The sequence below is a fragment of the Oncorhynchus masou genome, unplaced genomic scaffold, assembly GCF_036934945.1.
Source record: "Oncorhynchus masou masou isolate Uvic2021 unplaced genomic scaffold, UVic_Omas_1.1 unplaced_scaffold_993, whole genome shotgun sequence".
Taxonomy (NCBI): Eukaryota; Metazoa; Chordata; class Actinopteri; order Salmoniformes; family Salmonidae; genus Oncorhynchus; species Oncorhynchus masou.
In genome coordinates this window covers 122,501-145,075 of record NW_027016450.1, presented here as the reverse complement: position 1 = coordinate 145,075, position 22,575 = coordinate 122,501, and the positions used below count along the sequence as shown (strand labels likewise).

Genomic DNA, 22,575 nt, shown 5'->3' with positions numbered 1-22,575 from the left:
GATAACACACAGCAAAACACATCCGTTATGAAACATCAAATAGAATACATCCATTACTGCGTGACCTGGAGGTAGGGTGTAATGTACCTTGTTGTGTGTGTGTGTGTGTGTGTGTGTGTGTGTGTGTGTGTGTGTGTGTGTGTGTGTGTGTGTGTGTGTGTGTGTGTGTGTGTGTGTGTGTGTGTGTGTGTGTGTGTGTTTGCATACATGCGGGTGTGTGTGTGTGTGTTTGCATACGTGTGTGCGTGTGCGTGTGTGTGTGTGTGTGTGTGTGTGTGTGTGTGCGTGTGTGTGTGTGTGTGCGTGTGTGTGTGTGTGTGTGTGTGTGCGTGTGTGTGCATACAAAGCAGTGAAACAGAATATAACTATAATATAACTCCATCTTTTAGTTCATAGTCATCCTGGTGAATATTTAGAACTGTAGTGAATCACCAATAGATATTCTATTACCGTCTAGTTTTAAGCATATGTACGAAGCATAGCGGAAGGGCCTGGGTCACTCCGTGTGATTGGAGAGGCAGTGAACTGAGAGGCTAGAGGAGAACAGCTCTAAGTGACTCGGAAAAAAACGCACGTTCACTTGGTGCCTCCATCAGTGGTAAAATATTCACACTGTCGTTCAGGGAAATTATTAGTGGAATGTTCATGAGGCAGAAAAAAACTGTTGTATATTCTCTCTACCTCCCTCTCTCTCTACCTCTGTCTCCCCCTCTCTCTCTCTCTCTCTCTCTCTCTCTACCTCCCTCTCTCTCTACCTCTCTCTACCTCTGTCTCCCCCTCTCTCTCTCTCTCTACCTCCCTCTAGCTCTCTCTCTCTCTCTCTCTCTCTCACTCTCTACCTCTCACACTCTCTCTCACTCTACCTCTCTCTCCCTCTCTCTACCTCTCTCTCTCTCTTCCTCCCTCTCTCTCTACCTCTCTCTACCTCTCTCTCTCACTCTCTAACTCCCTCTACCTCTCTCTCTCTCTACATCCCTCTCTCTCTACCTCTCTCTACCTCTCTCTACCTCTCTCTCTCACTCTCTAACTCCCTCTACCTCTCTCTCTCTCACTCTCTACCTCTCTCACTCTCTCTCACTCTACCTCTCTCTCCCTCTCTCTCTCTCTCTACCTCCTCTCTCTCTCTCTCTCTCTCCCTCTCTCTCTACCTCCTTCTCTCTCCCTCTCTACTCTCTCTCTCTCTCTCTCTACCTCTCTCTCTCATCCCTCTCACTCTCACTCTCTCTCTACCTCCCTCTCTCTCTCCCTCCCTCTCTCTCTCACTCTCCCTCTCTCTCTACCTCCCTCTCTCTCCCTCTCTACCTCTCTCTCTCTATCTCTCTCTATCTCCCTCTCTCACTCTCCCTCTCTCTCTCCCTCTCTCTCTCTCTCCCTCTCTACCTCTCTCTCTCTCCCTCCCTCCCTCTCCCTCTCCCTCCCTCTCTCTCCCTCTCCTCTCTCTCTCTCTCTATCTCCCTCTCTCTCTCTCTCTCTCTACCTCCCTCCCTCTCTCTACCTCCTCTCTCCCTCTCTCCCTCTCCCCCTCCCTCCCTCTCTCTCTACATCTATCTCTCTCTCTCACTCTCACTCTCTCTCTACCTCCCTCTCTCTCCCTCCCTCCCTCTCTCTCTACCTCCCCTCTCTCTCTCCCTCTCCCTCTCTCTCTACCTACCTCTCTCTCCCTCTCTATCTCCCCTCTCTCTTCTCACTCTCTCTCCCTCTCTCTCACTCTCTCCCTCTCTACCTCTCTCTCTCTCCGTCCCTCCCTCTCCCTCTCTCTCTCCCCCTCTCTGTCTCTCTCTCTCTCTCCCTCTCCCTCCCTCTCTCTCTCGCACCTTCTATTTCTCTCTTCAGACTACTTTACATAAAATGATAGTTTTGTCTCACAGCAGCAGAATGAACAGTCCAGGCTTTCAGCAGATTATATTACAGACACACTGATATGTATGTAACACACACACAGTGGGATGACTCAGACACAGGGGCTGGTAGTCTCCATGTTTACTTATTGGTGAGGGCCATACCCATTAGCAGCCATATGTTGGAGACCCTAACATGGGTAATCTTCTATCCATCCTTTCTCTCTGCACTCCCTTTCAGTCTTCACTCTTTCATTGTGCTGCTAACCTTTAGTCCTGCATCACCTTCTCTCCACCTCATCCCTTAGTCCTGCAGCATCACCTTCTCTTCACCTCATCCCTTAGTCCTGCATCACCTTCTCTCCACCTCATCCCTTAATCCTGCATCACCTTCTCTCCACCTCATCCCTTAGTCCCGCATCACCTTCTCTCCACCTCATCCCTTAGTCCTGCAGCATCACCTTCTCTCCACCTCATCCCTTAGTCCTGCATCACCTTCTCTCCACCTCATCCCTTAGTCCTGCATCACCTTCTCTCCACCTCATCCCTTAATCCTGCATCACCTTCTCTCCACCTCATCCCTTCCTGTCTCTTCCTGCTTCCTGTGTATGTATCAGACTTCTCTGTCCACTTCCTGCTCCCTGTGTGTATCAGTCTTCTCTGTCCTCTTCCTGCTTCCTGTAGGCTTCGTTGAGCAGCTGTATCTCCTCGCGGTAGCCTCCCGTCTCCTGTTTCTGTCTGCGACTGTTCTGCCGGTGGGCCTCCACCGTGTCAGGGATGTTGATGTTGATGTTGTCCACCTCGGGGTTGCCACTGTTGGGGATGAGCAGTGAGTAGGAGGCTGTCTCCCCCAGGTCACAGGAGACAAAGCGGTTCTCCTTCCGAGAATAGCGCAGCGACGGGGAGCGGGCGTGGGTGGACGACTGGCTGATGTTAGAGATGATGGACACGCTGTCCGTGGCCTCCTCGTTGTCACAGATCTCCAACACCTCCAGGTGGATCTTCACATTGGTGTCCCGCATTCCCACCTCTCCCACCTCCACCTCCATCCCCACTCCCCCGTCCGGGTCCCTGGTGGTGGGGTCGTCTGCACTGGGTTCGTGGCCTACAGACTTTGAGCGGTAGACCTCCACCTTCTTGGTGGCGTGGGGGGAGATGGTGAGGCCGTCGCTGCTGACCTCGTAGGTGGAGAGGGAGAGGGTCTTCCCTGTGGGGGCATGCAGGGAGACGGTGCCCTGGAAGGCACACAGAGGGAGGGCCAGACCTCCCCCAGATCTCTGTAAGGACACAAGACAAACATAGACTAAAGTCAAAATCTAGTAGAGCAACAACTATACATTTTATCTAGGGCATATACAGAAATATCTCAACGTACATTTCCAATTATATACAGATCAAAGAGACTAAATAAATACAGATAATTTGTGATGCTGAAAAACAATAAATTCAATTGACATGCACTCACTGTTATGAGCTGGAAATGGTAGTAGTTCTTAAAAGGCCTTTATCTTTGTTGAGAAACCTCTCAATGATATGAGCTCCAGTTACACAATATGTCTATGATATGTAACAGGGCAGCCTGATGAATGTGTGGGCCCACCAAGCTGTGAGTCCCTTCCCCTGAGTTTACATTGAGATCAAGGGCCTTGGAAGAGAGAGTGTGTGTGTGTGTGTGTGTGTGTGTGTGTGTGTGTGTGTGTGTGTGTGTGTGTGTGTGTGTGTGTGTGTGTGTGTGTGTGTGTGTGTGTGTGTGTGTGTGTGTGTGTGTGTGTGTGTGTATGCAGGTGGGATTAGAGCACAGGGTATAATACCTTTTCTCTCATTTCAAGCTCCCCTGCATCACTCAGCTAGGTGCTAGCGTAGCTCGTGGTAATAGTGTGATCTTCCAGCATAAAGTGTAAATGGATGTTCTCAATCCATTATTACTTTCATTAACGAAGGGTCCCTCTTTTAAATTTCAAGACAATAATTTAATATTTTGCATTTTGTCATGTCGCTTTAATGTTGATGTACATGTATGTAAACACAGACTTCATTCTAAGAGAAAGAGAGGGAAACTGACCCAAAAATTAAGGAAAGCATTGAAAATGTACAGAATCAGTGAGCAGAGCCTTGCTATTGAGAAAGGCCAACTTGGCTCTCAAGAGAAGACAGGCTATGTGCACACTGCCCACAACATGAGGTGGAAACTGAGCTGCACTTCCTAACCTCCTGCCCAATGTATGACCATATTAGAGACACATATTTCCCTCAGATTACACAGATCCACAAAGGTTTCAAAAACAAACCCAATTTTGATAAACTCCTATATCTACTGGGTGAAATACCACAGTGTGACATCACAGCAGCAAGATGTGTGACTTGTTGCCACGAGAAAAGGGCAACCAGTGAAGAACAAACAACATTGTAAATACAACCCATATTTATGCTTATTTATTTTATCTTTTGTACTTTAACTATTTGCACATCATTACAACACTGTATATAGACATAATATGACATTTGAAATGTCTTTATTCTGTTGGATCTGTTGTGAGTGTAATGTTTACTGTTTAGTTTATATTGTTTATTTCACTTTTGTTTATTATCTATTTCATTTGCTCTGGCAATGTAAAATATGTTTTCCATGCCAATAAAGCCCTTTAATTGAGAGTGTGAGTGCGTGAGAAAGAGAGTGAGAGAGGCATAGTGAGTGAGAGAGGCATAGTGAGTGAGAGAGGCATAGCGGGAGAGAGAGTGAGAGGGAGAGAAAGTGAGAGGGAGAGAGGAAGAGAGAGAAAGAGAGAGTGAGAGAGTAACGGTTAAGGGAGTGGCAGGTTGTCTAACAGGTTGTATTGAGCTTGACTAAGATGAGTGAATTAGTTAAGACATGGTGATCTGGTGATCTGTCTTCCTCTGACTGAGGCATACGGATCTTACCCACCCTGTCATCCATCTTCAACCACCTCTATTTCCTTTCTCTCTCTTATCTGTCTTACCTGTCTTATCTGTCTTACCCTCTGTCTCCCAGTGTCTCTCTTTCTCTCTATCCCACATTCGAGAAAACTAACGCATTGAGACGTCAATATGCCTGCCGTGCCTCACAGTCACGCTGGGAGGAAAACACACTGTGCCAGTCGAATCAAATAATGCACCAAGCCCATCAGCGGAGCAATGGGTAGGGGAGAGCAGGAGGGGGTAGGCAGAGAGAGGGAGAACGAGAGAGAGATAGAGAGAAGTATATTTTGTATATTATATACCTCACTTGCTTTGGCAATGTTAACACATGTTTCCCATGCCAATGAAGCACCTTGAATTGAATTGAGAGAGAACAGAGAGAGAGAGAGAGAGACACAGAGAGAGAGAGAGAGAGAGAGACAGAGAGAGAGAGAGAGAGAGAGAGAGAGAGAGAGAGAGAGAGAGAGAGAGAGAGAGAGACAACAATTCACACATCTCTCCATGGCCCCAAGAAGAAGACATGTTTCCAACTTCTGGTCTAAACTAGTCTGTGGTGTTTCTAAAATCTCCTTCACATTGCCCAGAGATAGAGAGTGATAGTGAAAGCTAGTGTCACCCTGTCTTTATTAACACAGTGGGTAGAGTCACTGAAAGGCCAAACAATGTCTTCCTCCTTAATGTCTGGAAAACTAGAGGCTAGAGGCTTGTAGCAGTGGCGTAGTGGATGAAAACAGGACACAACAACAACACAACCCTGACCTCTGTTTTCATCTGTGAAGCACGTGACCTTCTGTTCCTAATGTGTTTCCAGAAATGTTACATGGGTATACTCGCGGATGATCATTCAGTATGTGAGAACATCTTAAAACACACGCACGCGGACGCATGCACACACACGCACACACACGCACACGCACACATAATACTATAAACAGGATGTAAACTAAGTGCCAAAACACACTCCAAGGCATTTCCTAATCCACAGAATGCAGAATGTAGAATGCAGCCAGTGTGTGTGTGTGTGTGTGTGTGTGTGTGTGTGTGGAATATGTTGTGTGTCTGGAGTGCAATGCGTTTATAACGCCTTCCTAATATTGATTTGCACGGTAATTATGACAACTTCCAGTGGACGTCTTCCAACCTATCAGAGCTCATGAACTGACATGTTGTCCACCCAATCAAAGGATCACAGAATTAATCTAGTACTGAAAGCATCAGCTACAGCTAGCGAGCACCGCAGTCTATAACATGTCGTGAGACTCAAAGAGATAGACAATAGTAGAACAGTTTTGAACATGTTAATTTCTTTAAAAATAAACTGGTGCCTGGTGCGGCAACTGCTCGGCCTCTGACAGCAAGGTACTACAGAGGGTAGTGCGTACGGCCCAGTACATCCCTGGGGCTCAGCTGCCTGCCATTCAGGACCTTTACACCAGGCAGTGTCAGAGGAAGGTCCTAAACATTGTCAAAGACCCCAGCCACCCCAGTCATAGACTGTTCTCTCTACTACCGCATGGCAAGCAGAACCGGAGTGCAAGTCAAGGACAAAAAGGCTCCTCAACAGTTTTTACCCCCAAGCCATAAGACTCCTGAACAGGTAATCAAATGGCTACCCGGACTATTTGTATTGTGTTCCACCCCCCAACCCCTCTTTTACACTGCTGCTACTGTCTGTTTATCTTATATGCATAGTCACTTTAACTACACATCCATGTACATACTACCTCAATTGGCCTGACCAACTAGTGCTCCCGCAAACCGCCAACCCATCTTTTACACTACTGCTACTCTCTGTTCATCATATATGCATAGTCACTTTAACCATATCTACATGTACATACCTCAATCAGCCTGACTAACTGGTGTCTGTATGTAGCCTCACTACTTTATAGCCTCTCTACTGTATATAGCCTCGCTACTGTTTCTTTTTAATGTTGTTTTATTTCTTTACTTACCTATTGTTCACCTGTCCCAAACATTTCCAGCCTCCTGAGTGGGAAGAGGAGTTGGCATGCACTATTCACAACTGTGTTGGTGTGTTTGGACCACAATAGTTCCTTAGTGATGGAGACACAGAGGAACTCAAAGCTCTCAATCCATTTCACTACAGCCCCTTTTGGAGTCGTGCGGTCATGGGTGAACAGGGAGTACATGAAGGGACTAAGCATGCACCCCTGACAGTCCCCCATGTTGAGGGTCAGTGTGGCACATGTGTTGTTGCCTACCTTCACCACCTGGAGGCTGCCAGTCAGGAAGTCCATGATCTAGCTGCAGAGGGAGGTGTTGAGTCCCAGAGGCCTGAGCTTAGTGATGAGCCTGGAGGGCACTATGGTGTTGAACACTGAGCTGTAATCAATGAACAGCATTCTCACGTAGGTGTCCCTTTTATCCAAGTGGGAAAGGGCAGTGTGGAGTGCACTAGAGATGGCGTCATCTGTGGATCTGTTGGAGCGGTATGTGAATTAGAGTGGATCCAGGGTGTCTGGGATGATGGTGTGGATGTGAGCCATGACCAGCCTTTGGAAGACATTTTGCCTCGTCTAGCAGGCTCGTGTCACTATGTAGCTCGCGGCTGGGTTCCCCTTTGTACTTCTTGATAGTTTGCCACATCGGATGAGTGTCAAAGCCGGGCATAGAAGGATTCAATCTTAGTCCTGTATTGGTACTTTGCCTGTTTGATGGTTCGTCGGAGGGTGTGTGGAAAGCCTGGTCCCGACCTCCTGAGAGTTCCCAACTACCCGGAAGCAGAATCGCTCAGAACAGCTGACACCTGTGGCTGGATGGCTGCAATCTGGAGCAGTGTAAACTGTACAATACAATATGTTGTAAAGTAGAAAGTGTAGGGTACAGTATGTGGTAGTGTAGAAAGTCTAGTGTACAGTATGTGGTAGTGTAGAAAGTGTAGGATACAGTATGTTGTAATGTAGAAAGTGTAGGGTACAGTATGTGGTAGTGTAGAAAGTGTAGAATACAATATGTTTTAAAGTAGAAAGTGTAGGATACAGTATGTTGTAATGTAGAAAGTGTAGGATACAGTATGTTGTAATATAGAAAGTGTAGGATACAGTATGTTTTAAAGTAGAAAGTGTACAATACAATATGTTTTAAAGTAGAAAGTGTAGGGTACAGTATGTTGCAATGTAGAAAGTGTAGGGTACAGTATGTTTTAAAGTAGAAAGTGTACAATACAATATGTTTTAAAGTAGAAAGTGTAGGGTACAGTATGTTGTAATGTAGAAAGTGTAGGATACAGTATGTTGTAATATAGAAAGTGTAGGATACAGTATGTTTTAAAGTAGAAAGTGTACAATACAATATGTTTTAAAGTAGAAAGTGTAGGGTACAGTATGTTGCAATGTAGAAAGTGTAGGGTACAGTATGTTTTAAAGTAGAAAGTGTACAATACAATATGTTTTAAAGTAGAAAGTGTAGGGTACAGTATGTTGTAATGTAGAAAGTGTAGGATACAGTATGTTGTAATGTAGAAAGTGTAGGATACAGTATGTTGTAATGTAGAAAGCGTAGGATACAGTATGTTTTAAAGTAGAATGTGTAGGGTACAGTATGTTGTAATGTAGAAAGTGTAGGATACAGTATGTTGTAACGTAGAAAGTAGAATGTGCAGGATACAGTATGTTGTAAAGTAGAAAGTGTAGGATACAGTATGTTGTAATGTAGAAAGTGTAGGATACAGTATGTTGTAATGTAGAAAGAGTAGGATACAGTATGTTGTAAAGTAGAAAGTGTAGGATACAGTATGTTGTAATGTAGAAAGCATAGGATACAGTATGTTGTAATGTAGAAAGTAGAAAGTCTAGGATACAGTATGTTGTAATGTAGAAAGTGTAGGATACAGTATGTTGTAAAGTAGAAAGTGTAGGATACAGTATGTTTTAAAGTAGAAAGTGTACAATACAATATGTTTTAAAGTAGAAAGTGTAGGGTACAGTATGTTGTAATGTAGAAAGCGTAGGATACAGTATGTTGTAATGTAGAAAGTGTAGGATACAGTATGTTGTAATGTAGAAAGTGTAGGATACAGTATGTTGTAATGTAGAAAGTGTAGGATACAGTATGTTGTAATGTAGAAAGTGTAGGATACAGTATGTTGTAATGTACAAAGTAGAAAGTGTAGGATACAGTATGTTTTAAAGTAGAAAGTGTAGGATACAGTATGTTGTAATGTAGAAAGTGCAGGGTACAGTATGTTGTAATGTAGAAAGTGTAGGATACAGTATGTTGTAATGTAGAAAGTGTAGGATACAGTATGTTGTAATGTAGAAAGTGTAGGATACAGTATGTTGTAATGTAGAAAGTGTAGGATACAGTATGTGGTAATGTAGAAAGTGTAGGATACAGTATGTTGTAATGTAGAAAGTGTAGGGTACAGTATGTTGTAACGTAGAAAGTGTAGGATATAGTATGTTGTAATGTACAAAGTAGAAAGTCTAGGATACAGTATGTTGTAATGTAGAAAGCGTAGGGTACAGTATGTTGTAATGTAGAAAGTGCAGGGTACAGTATGTTGTAATGTAGAAAGCGTAGGGTACATTGGCTACTGTTGGGCCCGATAGAAGTTGGACTGTGATCTTTGTTCCCTCGTCACTGAAGCTGCATATATGTATTGCCGAGGATAACAGGTCACCTGACCTTGCTGTCCATGACAACATTACTTTACTGCAGCTGAACCTCAGTAGGGTTGTACATGGTGAGAATCTCAATTAATTTATTTGATTCCTCATATCTACTTTCCTCACCTCCTTCTCAAAACCCATTGGATGAGAAGATCAGAGGTCCTGGTCCCTAGTCATGTGACCTTGTCTCTGACTTCTGCCTGTCAGCTCAACATCATTCAGTCTGGAACCCATTACCAGAACAATACTCAGAGTACAATACACACACACACGCATGCAAACCCTCAGTGTTTGAGTGTGAATGTGTGTCTTTGAGATAGGGGACTGAGTGTGATTGTGTGTCTTTGAGATAGGGGACTGATTGTGATTGTGTGTCTTTGAGATAGGGGACTGAGTGTGATTGTGTGTCTTTGAGATAGGGGACAGAGTGTGATTGTGTGTCTTTGAGATAGGGGACAGAGTGTGATTGTGTGTCTTTGAGATAGGGGACAGAGTGTGATTGTGTGTCTTTGAGATAGGGGACAGAGTGTGATTGTGTGTCTTTGAGATAGGGGACAGAGTGTGATGGTGTGTCTTTGAGATAGGGGACTGAGTGTGATGGTGTGTCTTTGAGATAGGGGACAGAGTGTGATTGTGTGTCTTTGAGATAGGGGACAGAGTGTGAATGTGTGTCTTTGAGATAGGGGACAGAGTGTGATGGTGTGTCTTTGAGATAGGGGACTGAGTGTGATGGTGTGTCTTTGAGATAGGGGACTGAGTGTGATGGTGTGTCTTTGAGATAGGGGACAGAGTGTGATTGTGTGTCTTTGAGATAGGGGACAGAGTGTGATTGTGTGTCTTTGAGATAGGGGACTGAGTGTGATGGTGTGTCTTTGAGATAGGGGACAGAGTGTGATTGTGTGTCTTTGAGATAGGGGACAGAGTGTGATTGTGTGTCTTTGAGATAGGGGACAGAGTGTGATTGTGTGTCTTTGAGATAGGGGACTGAGTGTGATGGTGTGTCTTTGAGATAGGGGACAGAGTGTGATTGTGTGTCTTTGAGATAGGGGACAGAGTGTGAATGTGTGTCTTTGAGATAGGGGACAGAGTGTGATGGTGTGTCTTTGAGATAGGGGACTGAGTGTGAATGTGTGTCTTTGAGATAGGGGACAGAGTGTGATTGTGTGTCTTTGAGATAGGGGACTGAGTGTGATTGTGTGTCTTTGAGATAGGGGACTGAGTGTGAATGTGTGTCTTTGAGATAGGGGACAGAGTGTGATTGTGTGTCTTTGAGATAGGGGACTGAGTGTGATTGTGTGTCTTTGAGATAGGGGACAGAGTGTGATTGTGTGTCTTTGAGATAGGGGACAGAGTGTGATTGTGTGTCTTTGAGATAGGGGACAGAGTGTAATTGTGTGTCTTTGAGATAGGGGACTGTGTGTGATTGTGTGTCTTTGAGATAGGGGACAGAGTGTGATTGTGTGTCTTTGAGATAGGGGACAGAGTGTGAATGTGTGTCTTTGAGATAGGGGACAGAGTGTGATTGTGTGTCTTTGAGATAGGGGACAGAGTGTGATGGTGTGTCTTTGAGATAGGGGACAGAGTGTGATTGTGTGTCTGAGATAGGGGACAGAGTGTGATTGTGTGTCTTTGAGATAGGGGACTGATTGTGATTGTGTGTCTTTGAGATAGGGGACAGAGTGTGATGGTGTGTCTTTGAGATAGGGGACAGAGTGTGATTGTGTGTCTTTGAGATAGGGGACAGAGTGTGATTGTGTGTCTGAGATAGGGGACAGAGTGTGATTGTGTGTCTTTGAGATAGGGGACAGAGTGTGATTGTGTGTCTTTGAGATAGGGGACAGAGTGTGATTGTGTGTCTTTGAGATAGGGGACAGAGTGTGATTGTGTGTCTTTGAGATAGGGGACAGAGTGTGATTGTGTGTCTTTGAGATAGGGGACAGAGTGTGATTGTGTGTCTTTGAGATAGGGGACTGAGTGTGATTGTGTGTCTTTGAGATAGGGGACTGAGTGTGATTGTGTGTCTTTGCGATAGGGGACTGAGTGTGATTGTGTGTCTTTGAGATAGGGGACAGAGTGTGATGGTGTGTCTTTGAGATAGGGGACAGAGTGTGATGGTGTGTCTTTGAGATAGGGGACAGAGTGTGATTGTGTGTCTTTGAGATAGGGGACAGAGTGTGATGGTGTGTCTTTGAGATAGGGGACAGAGTGGCCGCAAAAAGGGCTCTGTCTCTTCTCATCGTTCGCTCCTTTGTTTTCTAAACCCTTTCCTTCAGCAGTGGAGCGACTGTATTGCCTACATCCAGCTGCATACCGTATTCACGCACAGCCAAACCTCCTTCACACCTTTTTCCACTGTCGTTATTCACATCAGGTCTGGAAACAGGATTACAAAACTGTCTACAGAACCGAATCTAAATAGACAGACCTGATTTTTCAAAGTTCACAGAGTTCATGGATTTCATAGAAGGTAATGTCTATCCTGAGAAATTAGACTAGAATCACAGGGTTATATCTGAATAACACGAGTATTCCTAAAACCACGACTGTCAAATACAACGCACAATCCTACTATTCTGAGGTAAATGGTTAACTAAGACAGGAAGGACAGCAAAACAACATAGAGTCATTTAACTGTAGGTCTATCTCCTGTTATCATTTAGCTGTAGGTCTATCTCCTGTTATCATTTAGCTGTAGGTCTATCTCCTGTTATCATTTAACTATAGGTCTATCTCCTGTTATCATTTAACTATAGGTCTATCTCCTGTTGTCATTTAACTATAGGTCTATCTCCTGTTATCATTTAACTATAGGTCTATCTCCTGTTGTCATTTAGCTGTAGGTCTATCTCCTGTTATCATTTAACTATAGGTCTATCTCCTGTTATCATTTAACTATAGGTCTATCTCCTGTTATCATTTAACTATAGGTCTATCTCCTGTTATCATTTAACTATAGGTCTATCTCCTGTTGTCATTTAACTATAGGTCTATCTCCTGTTGTCATTTAAGGTGAGTAAAACATTTAAACGTGTTAACCCTCGCAAGGCTGCAGGCCCAGACGGCATCCCCAGCCGCGCCCTCAGAGCATGCGCAGACCAGCTGGCTGGTGTGTTTACGGACATATTCAATCAATCCCTATCCCAGTCTGCTGTTCCCACATGCTTCAAGAGGGCCACCATTGTTCCTGTTCCCAAGAAAGCTAAGGTAACTGAGCTAAACGACTACCGCCCCGTAGCACTCACTTCCGTCATCATGAAGTGCTTTGAGAGACTAGTCAAGGACCATATCACCTCCACCCTACCTGACACCCTAGACCCACTCCAATTTGCTTACCGCCCAAATAGGTCCACAGACGATGCCATCTCAACCACACTGCACACTGCCCTAACCCATCTGGACAAGAGGAATACCTACGTGAGAATGCTGTTCATCGACTACAGCTCGGCATTCAACACCATAGTACCCTCCAAGCTCATCATCAAGCTCGAGACCCTGGGTCTCGACCCCGCCCTGTGCAACTGGGTACTGGACGTCCTGACGGGCTGCCCCCAGGTGGTGAGGGTAGGCAACAACATCTCCTGCCCGCTGATCCTCAACACTGGGGCCCCACAAGGGTGCCTTCTGAGCCCTCTCCTGTACTCCCTGTTCACCCACGACTGCGTGGCCAAGCACGCCTCCAACTCAATCATCAAGTTTGCGGACGACACAACAGTGGTAGGCTTGATTACCAACAACGACGAGACGGCCTACAGGGAGGAGGTGAGGGCCCTCGGAGTGTGGTGTCAGGAAAATAACCTCACACTCAACGTCAACAAAACTAAGGAGATGATTGTGGACTTCAGGAAACAGCAGAGGGAACACCCCCCTATCCACATCGATGGAACAGTAGTGGAGAGGGTAGCAAGTTTTAAGTTCCTCGGCATACACATCACAGACAAACTGAATTGGTCCACTCACACAGACAGCATCGTGAAGAAGGCGCAGCAGCGCCTCTTCAACCTCAGGAGGCTGAAGAAATGTGGCTTGTCACCAAAAGCACTCACAAACTTCTACAGATGCACAATCGAGAGCATCCTGGCGGGCTGTATCACCGCCTGGTACGGCAACTGCTCCGCCCTCAACCGTAAGGCTCTCCAGAGGGTAGTGAGGTCTGCTCAACACATCACCGGGGTCAAACTACCTGCCCTCCAGGACACCTACACCACCCGATGTTACAGGAAGGCCATAAAGATCATCAAGGACATCAACCACCCGAGCCACTGCCTGTTCACCCCGCTATCATCAAGAAGGCGAGGTCAGTACAGGTGCATCAAAGCTGGGACCGAGAGACTGAAAAACAGCTTCTATCTCAAGGCCATCAGACTGTTAAACAGCCACCACTAACATTGAGTGGCTGCTGCCAACACACAGACACTGACTCAACTCCAGCCACTTTAATAATGGGAATTGATGGGAAATGATGTAAATATACCACTAGCCACTTTAAACAATGCTACCTTACATAATATTACTTACCCTACATTATTCATCTTATATGCATACGTATATACTGTACTCTATATCATCGACTGCATCCTTATGTAATACATGTATCACTAGTCACTTTAACTATGCCACTTTGTTTACATACTCATCTCATATGTATATACTGTACTCGATACCATCTACTGTATCTTGCCTATGCTGCTCTGTACCATCACTCATTCATATATCCTTTTGTACATATTCTTTATCCCCTTACACTGTGTATAAGACAGTAGTTTAGGAATTGTTAGTTAGATTACTTGTTGGTTATTACTGCATTGTCGGAACTAGCAGCACAAGCATTTCGCTTCACTCGCATTAACATCTGCTAACCATGTGTATGTGACAAATAAAACTTGATTTGGTTTGAATTAACTGTAGGTCTATCTACTGTTGTCATTTAACTATAGGTCTATCTCCTGTTGTCATTTAACTATAGGTCTATCTCCTGTTGTCATTTAACTGTAGGTCTATCTCCTGTTATCATTTAACTATAGGTCTATCTCCTGTTGTCACTTAACTATAGGTCTATCTCCTGTTGTCATATAACTATAGGTCTATCTCCTGTTATCATTTAACTGTAGGTATATCTTCTGTTATCATTTAACTATAGGTCTATCTCCTGTTGTCATTTAACTATAGGTCTATCTCCTGTTATCATTTAACTATAGGTCTATCTCCTGTTATCATTTAACTATAGGTCTATTTCCTGTTGACATTTAACTGTAGGTCTATCTCCTGTTGTCATTTAACTATAGGTCTATCTCCTGTTGTCATTTAACTAACTGTAGGTCTATCTCCTGTTATCAATTAACTGTAGGTCTATCTCCTGTTATCATTTAACTATAGGTCTATCTCCTGTTATCATTTAACTATAGGTCTATCTCCTGTTGTCATTTAACTATAGGTCTATCTCCTGTTGTCATTTAACTATAGGTCTATCTCCTGTTGTCATTGAAATGTAGGTCTATCTCCTGTTGTCATTTAACTATAGGTCTATCTCCTGTTATCATTTAACTATAGGTCTATCTCCTGTTATCATTTAACTATAGGTCTATCTCCTGTTATCATTTAACTATAGGTCTATCTCCTGTTGTCATTTAACTATAGGTCTATCTCCTGTTATCATTTAACTATTGGTCTATCTCCTGTTATCATTTAACTTTAGGTCTATCTCCTCTTATCATTTAACTATAGGTCTATCTCCTGTTATCATTTAACTATAGGTCTATCTCCTGTTATCATTTAACTATAGGTCTATCTCCTGTTATCATTTAACTATAGGTCTATCTCCTGTTGTCATTTAACTATAGGCCTATCTCCTGTTATCATTTAGCTGTAGGCCTATCTCCTGTTATCATTTAACTGTAGGTATATCTTCTGTTATCATTTAACTATAGGTCTATCTCCTGTTGACATTTAACTATAGGTCTATCTCCTGTTGTCATTTAACTAACTGTAGGTCTATCTCCTGTTATCATTTAACTGTAGGTCTATCTCCTGTTATCATTTAACTATAGGTCTATCTCCTGTTGACATTTAACTATAGGTCTATCTCCTGTTGTCATTTAACTAACTGTAGGTCTATCTCCTGTTATCATTTAACTGTAGGTCTATCTCCTGTTATCATTTAACTATAGGTCTATCTCCTGTTATCATTTAACTATAGGTCTATCTCCTGTTATCATTTAACTATAGGTATATCTCCTGTTATCATTTAACTATAGGTCTATCTCCTGTTGTCATTTAACTATAGGTCTATCTCCTGTTATCATTTAACTATAGGTCTATCTCCTGTTATCATTTAACTATAGGTCTATCTCCTGTTGTCATTTAACTATAGGTCTATCTCCTGTTGTCATTTAACTGTAGGTCTATCTCCTGTTGTCATTTAACTGTAGGTCTATCTCCTGTTGTCATTTAAATGTAGGTCTATCTCCTGTTATCATTTAACTGTAGGTCTATCTCCTGTTGTCATTTAACTATAGGTCTATCTCCTGTTATCATTTAGCTGTAGGCCTATCTCCTGTTATCATTTAACTGTAGGTCTATCTCCTGTTATCATTTAACTGTAGGTCTATCTCCTGTTGTCATTTAACTGTAGGTCTATCTCCTTTTGTCATTTAACTATAGGTCTATCTCCTGTTATCATTTAGCTGTAGGCCTATCTCCTGTTATCATTTAACTGTAGGTATATCTTCTGTTATCATTTAACTATAGGTCTATCTCCTGTTGACATTTAACTATAGGTCTATCTCCTGTTGTCATTTAACTAACTGTAGGTCTATCTCCTGTTATCATTTAACTGTAGGTCTATCTCCTGTTATCATTTAACTATAGGTCTATCTCCTGTTGTCATTTAACTATAGGTCTATCTCCTGTTGTCTTTTAACTGTAGGTCTATCTCCTGTTATCATTTAACTATTGGTCTATCTCCTGTTATCATTTAACTATAGGTCTATCTCCTGTTGTCATTTAACTATAGGTCTATCTCCTGTTGTCATTTAACTATAGGTCTATCTCCTGTTGTCATTTAACTATAGGTCTATCTCCTGTTATCATTTAGCTGTAGGCCTATCTCCTGTTATCATTTAACTGTAGGTATATCTTCTGTTATCATTTAACTATAGGTCTATCTCCTGTTGTCATTTAACTATAGGTCTATCTCCTGTTGTCATTTAACTATAGGTCTATCTCCTGTTATCATTTAACTATAGGTCTATCTCCTGTTGTCATTTAACTATAGGTCTATCTCCTGTTATCATTTAACTATAGGTCTATCTCCTGTTGTCATTTAACTATAGGTCTATCTCATGTTGTCATTTAACTATAGGTCTATCTCCTGTTGTCATTTAACTATAGGTCTATCTCCTGTTGTCATTTAGCTGTAGGTCTATCTCCTGTTATCATTTAACTATAGGTCTATCTCCTGTTATCATTTAACTATAGGTATATCTCCTGTTATCATTTAACTATAGGTCTATCTCCTGTTGTCATTTAACTATAGGTCTATCTCCTGTTATCATTTAACTATAGGTCTATCTCCTGTTATCATTTAACTATAGGTCTATCTCCTGTTGTCATTTAACTATAGGTCTATCTCCTGTTGTCATTTAACTGTAGGTCTATCTCCTGTTGTCATTTAACTGTAGGTCTATCTCCTGAAGTCATTTAACTATAGGTCTATCTCCTGTTATCATTTAACTGTAGGTCTATCTTCTGTTATCATTTAACTATAGGTCTATCTCCTGTTGTCATTTAACTATAGGTCTATCTCCTGTTGTCATTTAACTAACTGTAGGTCTATCTCCTGTTATCATTTAACTGTAGGTCTATCTCCTGTTATCATTTAACTGTAGGTCTATCTCCTGTTATCATTTAACTATAGGTCTATCACCTGTTGTCATTTAACTATAGGTCTATCTCCTGTTGTCTTTTAACTATTGGTCTATCTCCTGTTATCATTTAACTATAGGTCTATCTCCTGTTATCATTTAGCTGTAGGCCTATCTCCTGTTATCATTTAACTGTAGGTCTATCTCCTGTTATCATTTAACTGTAGGTCTATCTCCTGTTGTCATTTAACTGTAGGTCTATCTCCTTTTGTCATTTAACTATAGGTCTATCTCCTGTTATCATTTAGCTGTAGGCCTATCTCCTGTTATCATTTAACTATAGGTCTATCTCCTGTTGACATTTAACTATAGGTCTATCTCCTGTTGTCATTTAACTAACTGTAGGTCTATCTCCTGTTATCATTTAACTGTAGGTCTATCTCCTGTTATCATTTAACTATAGGTCTATCTCCTGTTATCATTTAACTATAGGTCTATCTCCTGTTGTCATTTAACTATAGGTCTATCTCCTGTTGTCTTTTAACTGTAGGTCTATCTCCTGTTATCATTTAACTATTGGTCTATCTCCTGTTATCATTTAACTATAGGTCTATCTCCTGTTGTCATTTAACTATAGGTCTATCTCCTGTTGTCATTTAACTATAGGTCTATCTCCTGTTGTCATTTAACTATAGGTCTATCTCCTGTTATCATTTAGCTGTAGGCCTATCTCCTGTTATCATTTAACTGTAGGTATATCTTCTGTTATCATTTAACTATAGGTCTATCTCCTGTTGTCATTTAACTATAGGTCTATCTCCTGTTGTCATTTAACTATAGGTCTATCTCCTGTTATCATTTAGCTGTAGGCCTATCTCCTGTTATCATTTAACTGTAGGTATATCTTCTGTTGTCATTTAACTATAGGTCTATCTCCTGTTGTCATTTAACTATAGGTCTATCGCCTGTTGTCATTTAACTATAGGTCTATCTCCTGTTATCATTTAGCTGTAGGCCTATCTCCTGTTATCATTTAACTGTAGGTATATCTTCTGTTATCATTTAACTATAGGTCTATCTCCTGTTGTCATTTAACTATAGGTCTATCTCCTGTTATCATTTAGCTGTAGGCCTATCTCCTGTTATCATTTAACTCTAGGTCTATCTCCTTTTGTCATTTAACTGTAGGTCTATCTCCTGTTATCATTTAACTATAGGTCTATCTCCTGTTGTCATTTAACTATAGGTCTATCTCCTGTTGTCTTTTAACTATTGGTCTATCTCCTGTTATCATTTAACTATAGGTCTATCTCCTGTTATCATTTAGCTGTAGGCCTATCTCCTGTTATCATTTAACTGTAGGTATATCTTCTGTTATCATTTAACTATAGGTCTATCTCCTGTTGACATTTAACTATAGGTCTATCTCCTGTTGTCATTTAACTAACTGTAGGTCTATCTCCTGTTATCATTTAACTATAGGTCTATCTCCTGTTGTCATTTAACTGTAGGTCTATCTCCTTTTGTCATTTAACTATAGGTCTATCTCCTGTTATCATTTAACTGTAGGCCTATCTCCTGCTATCATTTAACTGTAGGTATATCTTCTGTTATCATTTAACTATAGGTCTACCTCCTGTTGACATTTAACTATAGGTCTATCTCCTGTTGTCATTTAACTATAGGTCTATCTCCTGTTATCATTTAGCTGTAGGTCTATCTCCTGTTATCATTTAAATATAGGTCTATCTACTGTTATCATTTAACTATAGGTCTATCTCCTGTTGTCATTTAACTATAGGTCTATCTCCTGTTGTCTTTTAACTGTAGGTCTATCTCCTGTTATCATTTAACTATTGGTCTATCTCCTGTTATCATTTAACTATAGGTCTATCTCCTGTTGTCATTTAACTATAGGTCTATCTCCTGTTGTCATTTAACTATAGGTCTATCTCCTGTTATCATTTAGCTGTAGGCCTATCTCCTGTTATCATTTAACTGTAGGTATATCTTCTGTTGTCATTTAACTATAGGTCTATCTCCTGTTGTCATTTAACTATAGGTCTATCTCCTGTTATCATTTAGCTGTAGGCCTATCTCCTGTTATCATTTAACTGTAGGTATATCTTCTGTTATCATTTAACTATAGGTCTATCTCCTGTTGACATTTAACTATAGGTCTATCTCCTGTTGTCATTTAACTATAGGTCTATCTCCTGTTATCATTTAGCTGTAGGTCTATCTCCTGTTATCATTTAACTATTGGTCTATCTCCTGTTATCATTTAACTATAGGTCTATCTCCTGTTGTCATTTAACTATAGGTCTATCTCCTGTTATCATTTAGCTGTAGGCCTATCTCCTGTTATCATTTAACTGTAGGTATATCTTCTGTTATCATTTAACTATAGGTCTATCTCCTGTTGTCATTTAACTATAGGTCTATCTCCTGTTGTCATTTAACTATAGGTCTATCTCCTGTTATCATTTAGCTGTAGGCCTATCTCCTGTTATCATTTAACTGTAGGTATATCTTCTGTTGTCATTTAACTATAGGTCTATCTCCTGTTGTCATTTAACTATAGGTCTATCTCCTGTTGTCATTTAACTATAGGTCTATCTCCTGTTATCATTTAGCTGTAGGCCTATCTCCTGTTATCATTTAACTGTAGGTATATCTTCTGTTATCATTTCACTATAGGTCTATCTCCTGTTGTCATTTAACTATAGGTCTATCTCCTGTTATCATTTAGCTGTAGGCCTATCTCCTGTTATCATTTAACTATAGGTCTATCTCCTGTTGTCATTTAACTATAGGTCTATCTCCTGTTGTCTTTTAACTATTGGTCTATCTCCTGTTATCATTTAACTATAGGTCTATCTCCTGTTATCATTTAGCTGTAGGCCTATCTCCTGTTATCATTTAACTGTAGGTATATCTTCTGTTATCATTTAACTATAGGTCTATCTCCTGTTGACATTTAACTATAGGTCTATCTCCTGTTGTCATTTAACTAACTGTAGGTCTATCTCCTGTTATCATTTAACTGTAGGTCTATCTCCTGTTGTCATTTAACTGTAGGTCTATCTCCTTTTGTCATTTAACTATAGGTCTATCTCCTGTTATCATTTAGCTGTAGGCCTATCTCCTGTTATCATTTAACTGTAGGTATATCTTCTGTTATCATTTAACTATAGGTCTATCTCCTGTTGACATTTAACTATAGGTCTATCTCCTGTTGTCATTTAACTATAGGTCTATCTCCTGTTATCATTTAGCTGTAGGTCTATCTCCTGTTATCATTTAACTATAGGTCTATCTCCTGTTATCATTTAACTATAGGTCTATCTCCTGTTGTCATTTAACTATAGGTCTATCTCCTGTTGTCTTTTAACTGTAGGTCTATCTCCTGTTATCATTTAACTATTGGTCTATCTCCTGTTATCATTTAACTATAGGTCTATCTCCTGTTGTCATTTAACTATAGGTCTATCTCCTGTTGTCATTTAACTATAGGTCTATCTCCTGTTATCATTTAGCTGTAGGCCTATCTCCTGTTATCATTTAACTGTAGGTATATCTTCTGTTATCATTTAACTATAGGTCTATCTCCTGTTGTCATTTAACTATAGGTCTATCTCCTGTTGTCATTTAACTATAGGTCTATCTCCTGTTATCATTTAGCTGTAGGCCTATCTCCTGTTATCATTTAACTGTAGGTATATCTTCTGTTGTCATTTAACTATAGGTCTATCTCCTGTTGTCATTTAACTATAGGTCTATCTCCTGTTATCATTTAGCTGTAGGCCTATCTCCTGTTATCATTTAACTGTAGGTATATTTTCTGTTATCATTTAACTGTAGGTCTATCTCCTGTTGTCATTTAACTATAGGTCTATCTCCTGTTGTCATTTAACTATAGGTCTGTCTCCTGTTATCATTTAGCTGTAGGCCTATCTCCTGTTGTCATTTTAATGGGTTTTGGGGCGTAATGTCAGGGATAATTCACTGAAATGATTCTGGCCGTCGATCTACGCTTTGATGACTGACATGAATCTGGGTTGCTGTGGTTCAAAGAACAGCCAATAACATGACTGTGACTGTAATGTGACTCTCTACAATGACTGGCACTTCAATGCAAACACAAGTCCATCTCTTTCTCTCTCTCTCTCTCTCTCTCTCTCTCTCTCTCTCTCTCACACACACACACACACACACACACACACACACACACACACACACACACACACACACACACACACACACACACACACACACACACACACACACACACACACACACACACACACACACACACACACACACACACACACACACACACACACACACACACACACACACACTATCTCTCTCTCTCTCTCTCTCACTCTCACTTCTCTCACACACACACACACACACACTAGATGCACACATGGCTTGTTTTCAAGTGAAGCTCCTGGATGTTCCAACAACGAACCGCGCTACAACGGGACATTTAAGTGCCTTGTACCATCTGTGAGCTTTTTAAATTACCAATTAGAAAGCCATCAGGCTTGCCAGCGCCGACAGGTGCGCTCCGTACAGAGGCTATGGGTCATTTCTGCCTAACGTAATGTGTGTAAACTCACAAGTAGCCTAGAGAGATGAAAAGTCCATCTGTTGTATGGGGCAGTTCTGTTACTGTAGGCCTACACAATATCACTATAGCCGCTGTTAATTGATGATTGGTCTTGATTGTTCACTTGTTTGCAAGTGAGAATAAAGCAGAAAAAAGGGAGATGTCTTGGAGGATAATCAATATTATACAACGGGTCTAATCCTGAATTCTGATTGGTTAAACACGTATTCCAGCTGGTGTCTATTCCACAAATTATTATTTGAATAGGTTGGTAACCCGTTGTATAAAAGTGATAATACCCTCGAAGCCGGTGTTTGTTGGATATATGGGCACGGTTTGCCGGCCCTCGACTTCGATACCAATATATCCAACAAACACCAGGTTCTCGGGCGTTATCACTTAATCATATGATGGCTAGATAGCAGGGGACATATTGGTCAGCCTCGTTCACACTGCAGGTCTTAATGCTCAAATCAGTTTTTTGGGAATAGGGTACAGGTGACCAAGTCGAATGTGTGTGTTCAGACAGCAGTCATTTGCTGACCTGGCCACGCCGGTTGTCATAGTAACGACTGGTGTGTGGGCGGTGGTGTATTCCGATTGGTGTTGGTTCTCCCGCTTCACTCAGAAGTTATGTAGCGAGCTAAGCTGACAACAATGTATCGACATGGACGTCACTTCGAATGTTC

At 41.6% G+C, this 22,575-nt stretch overlaps 1 protein-coding gene across 1 annotated transcript in view; it reads right to left on the bottom strand.

Moving 5' to 3' along the window:
• Positions 1-2,319: 2,319 nt before the first annotated feature.
• LOC135538631 (probable G-protein coupled receptor 149) overlaps positions 2,320-22,575 on the bottom strand; it is a 30,386-nt gene continuing 10,130 nt past the window's right edge. The window contains exon 4 of the mRNA XM_064964503.1: positions 2,320-3,115. Within this exon, the coding sequence (XP_064820575.1) occupies positions 2,489-3,115 (627 nt within the window). The 3' untranslated portion in view covers positions 2,320-2,488. The remainder of the gene's footprint in view (positions 3,116-22,575) is intronic.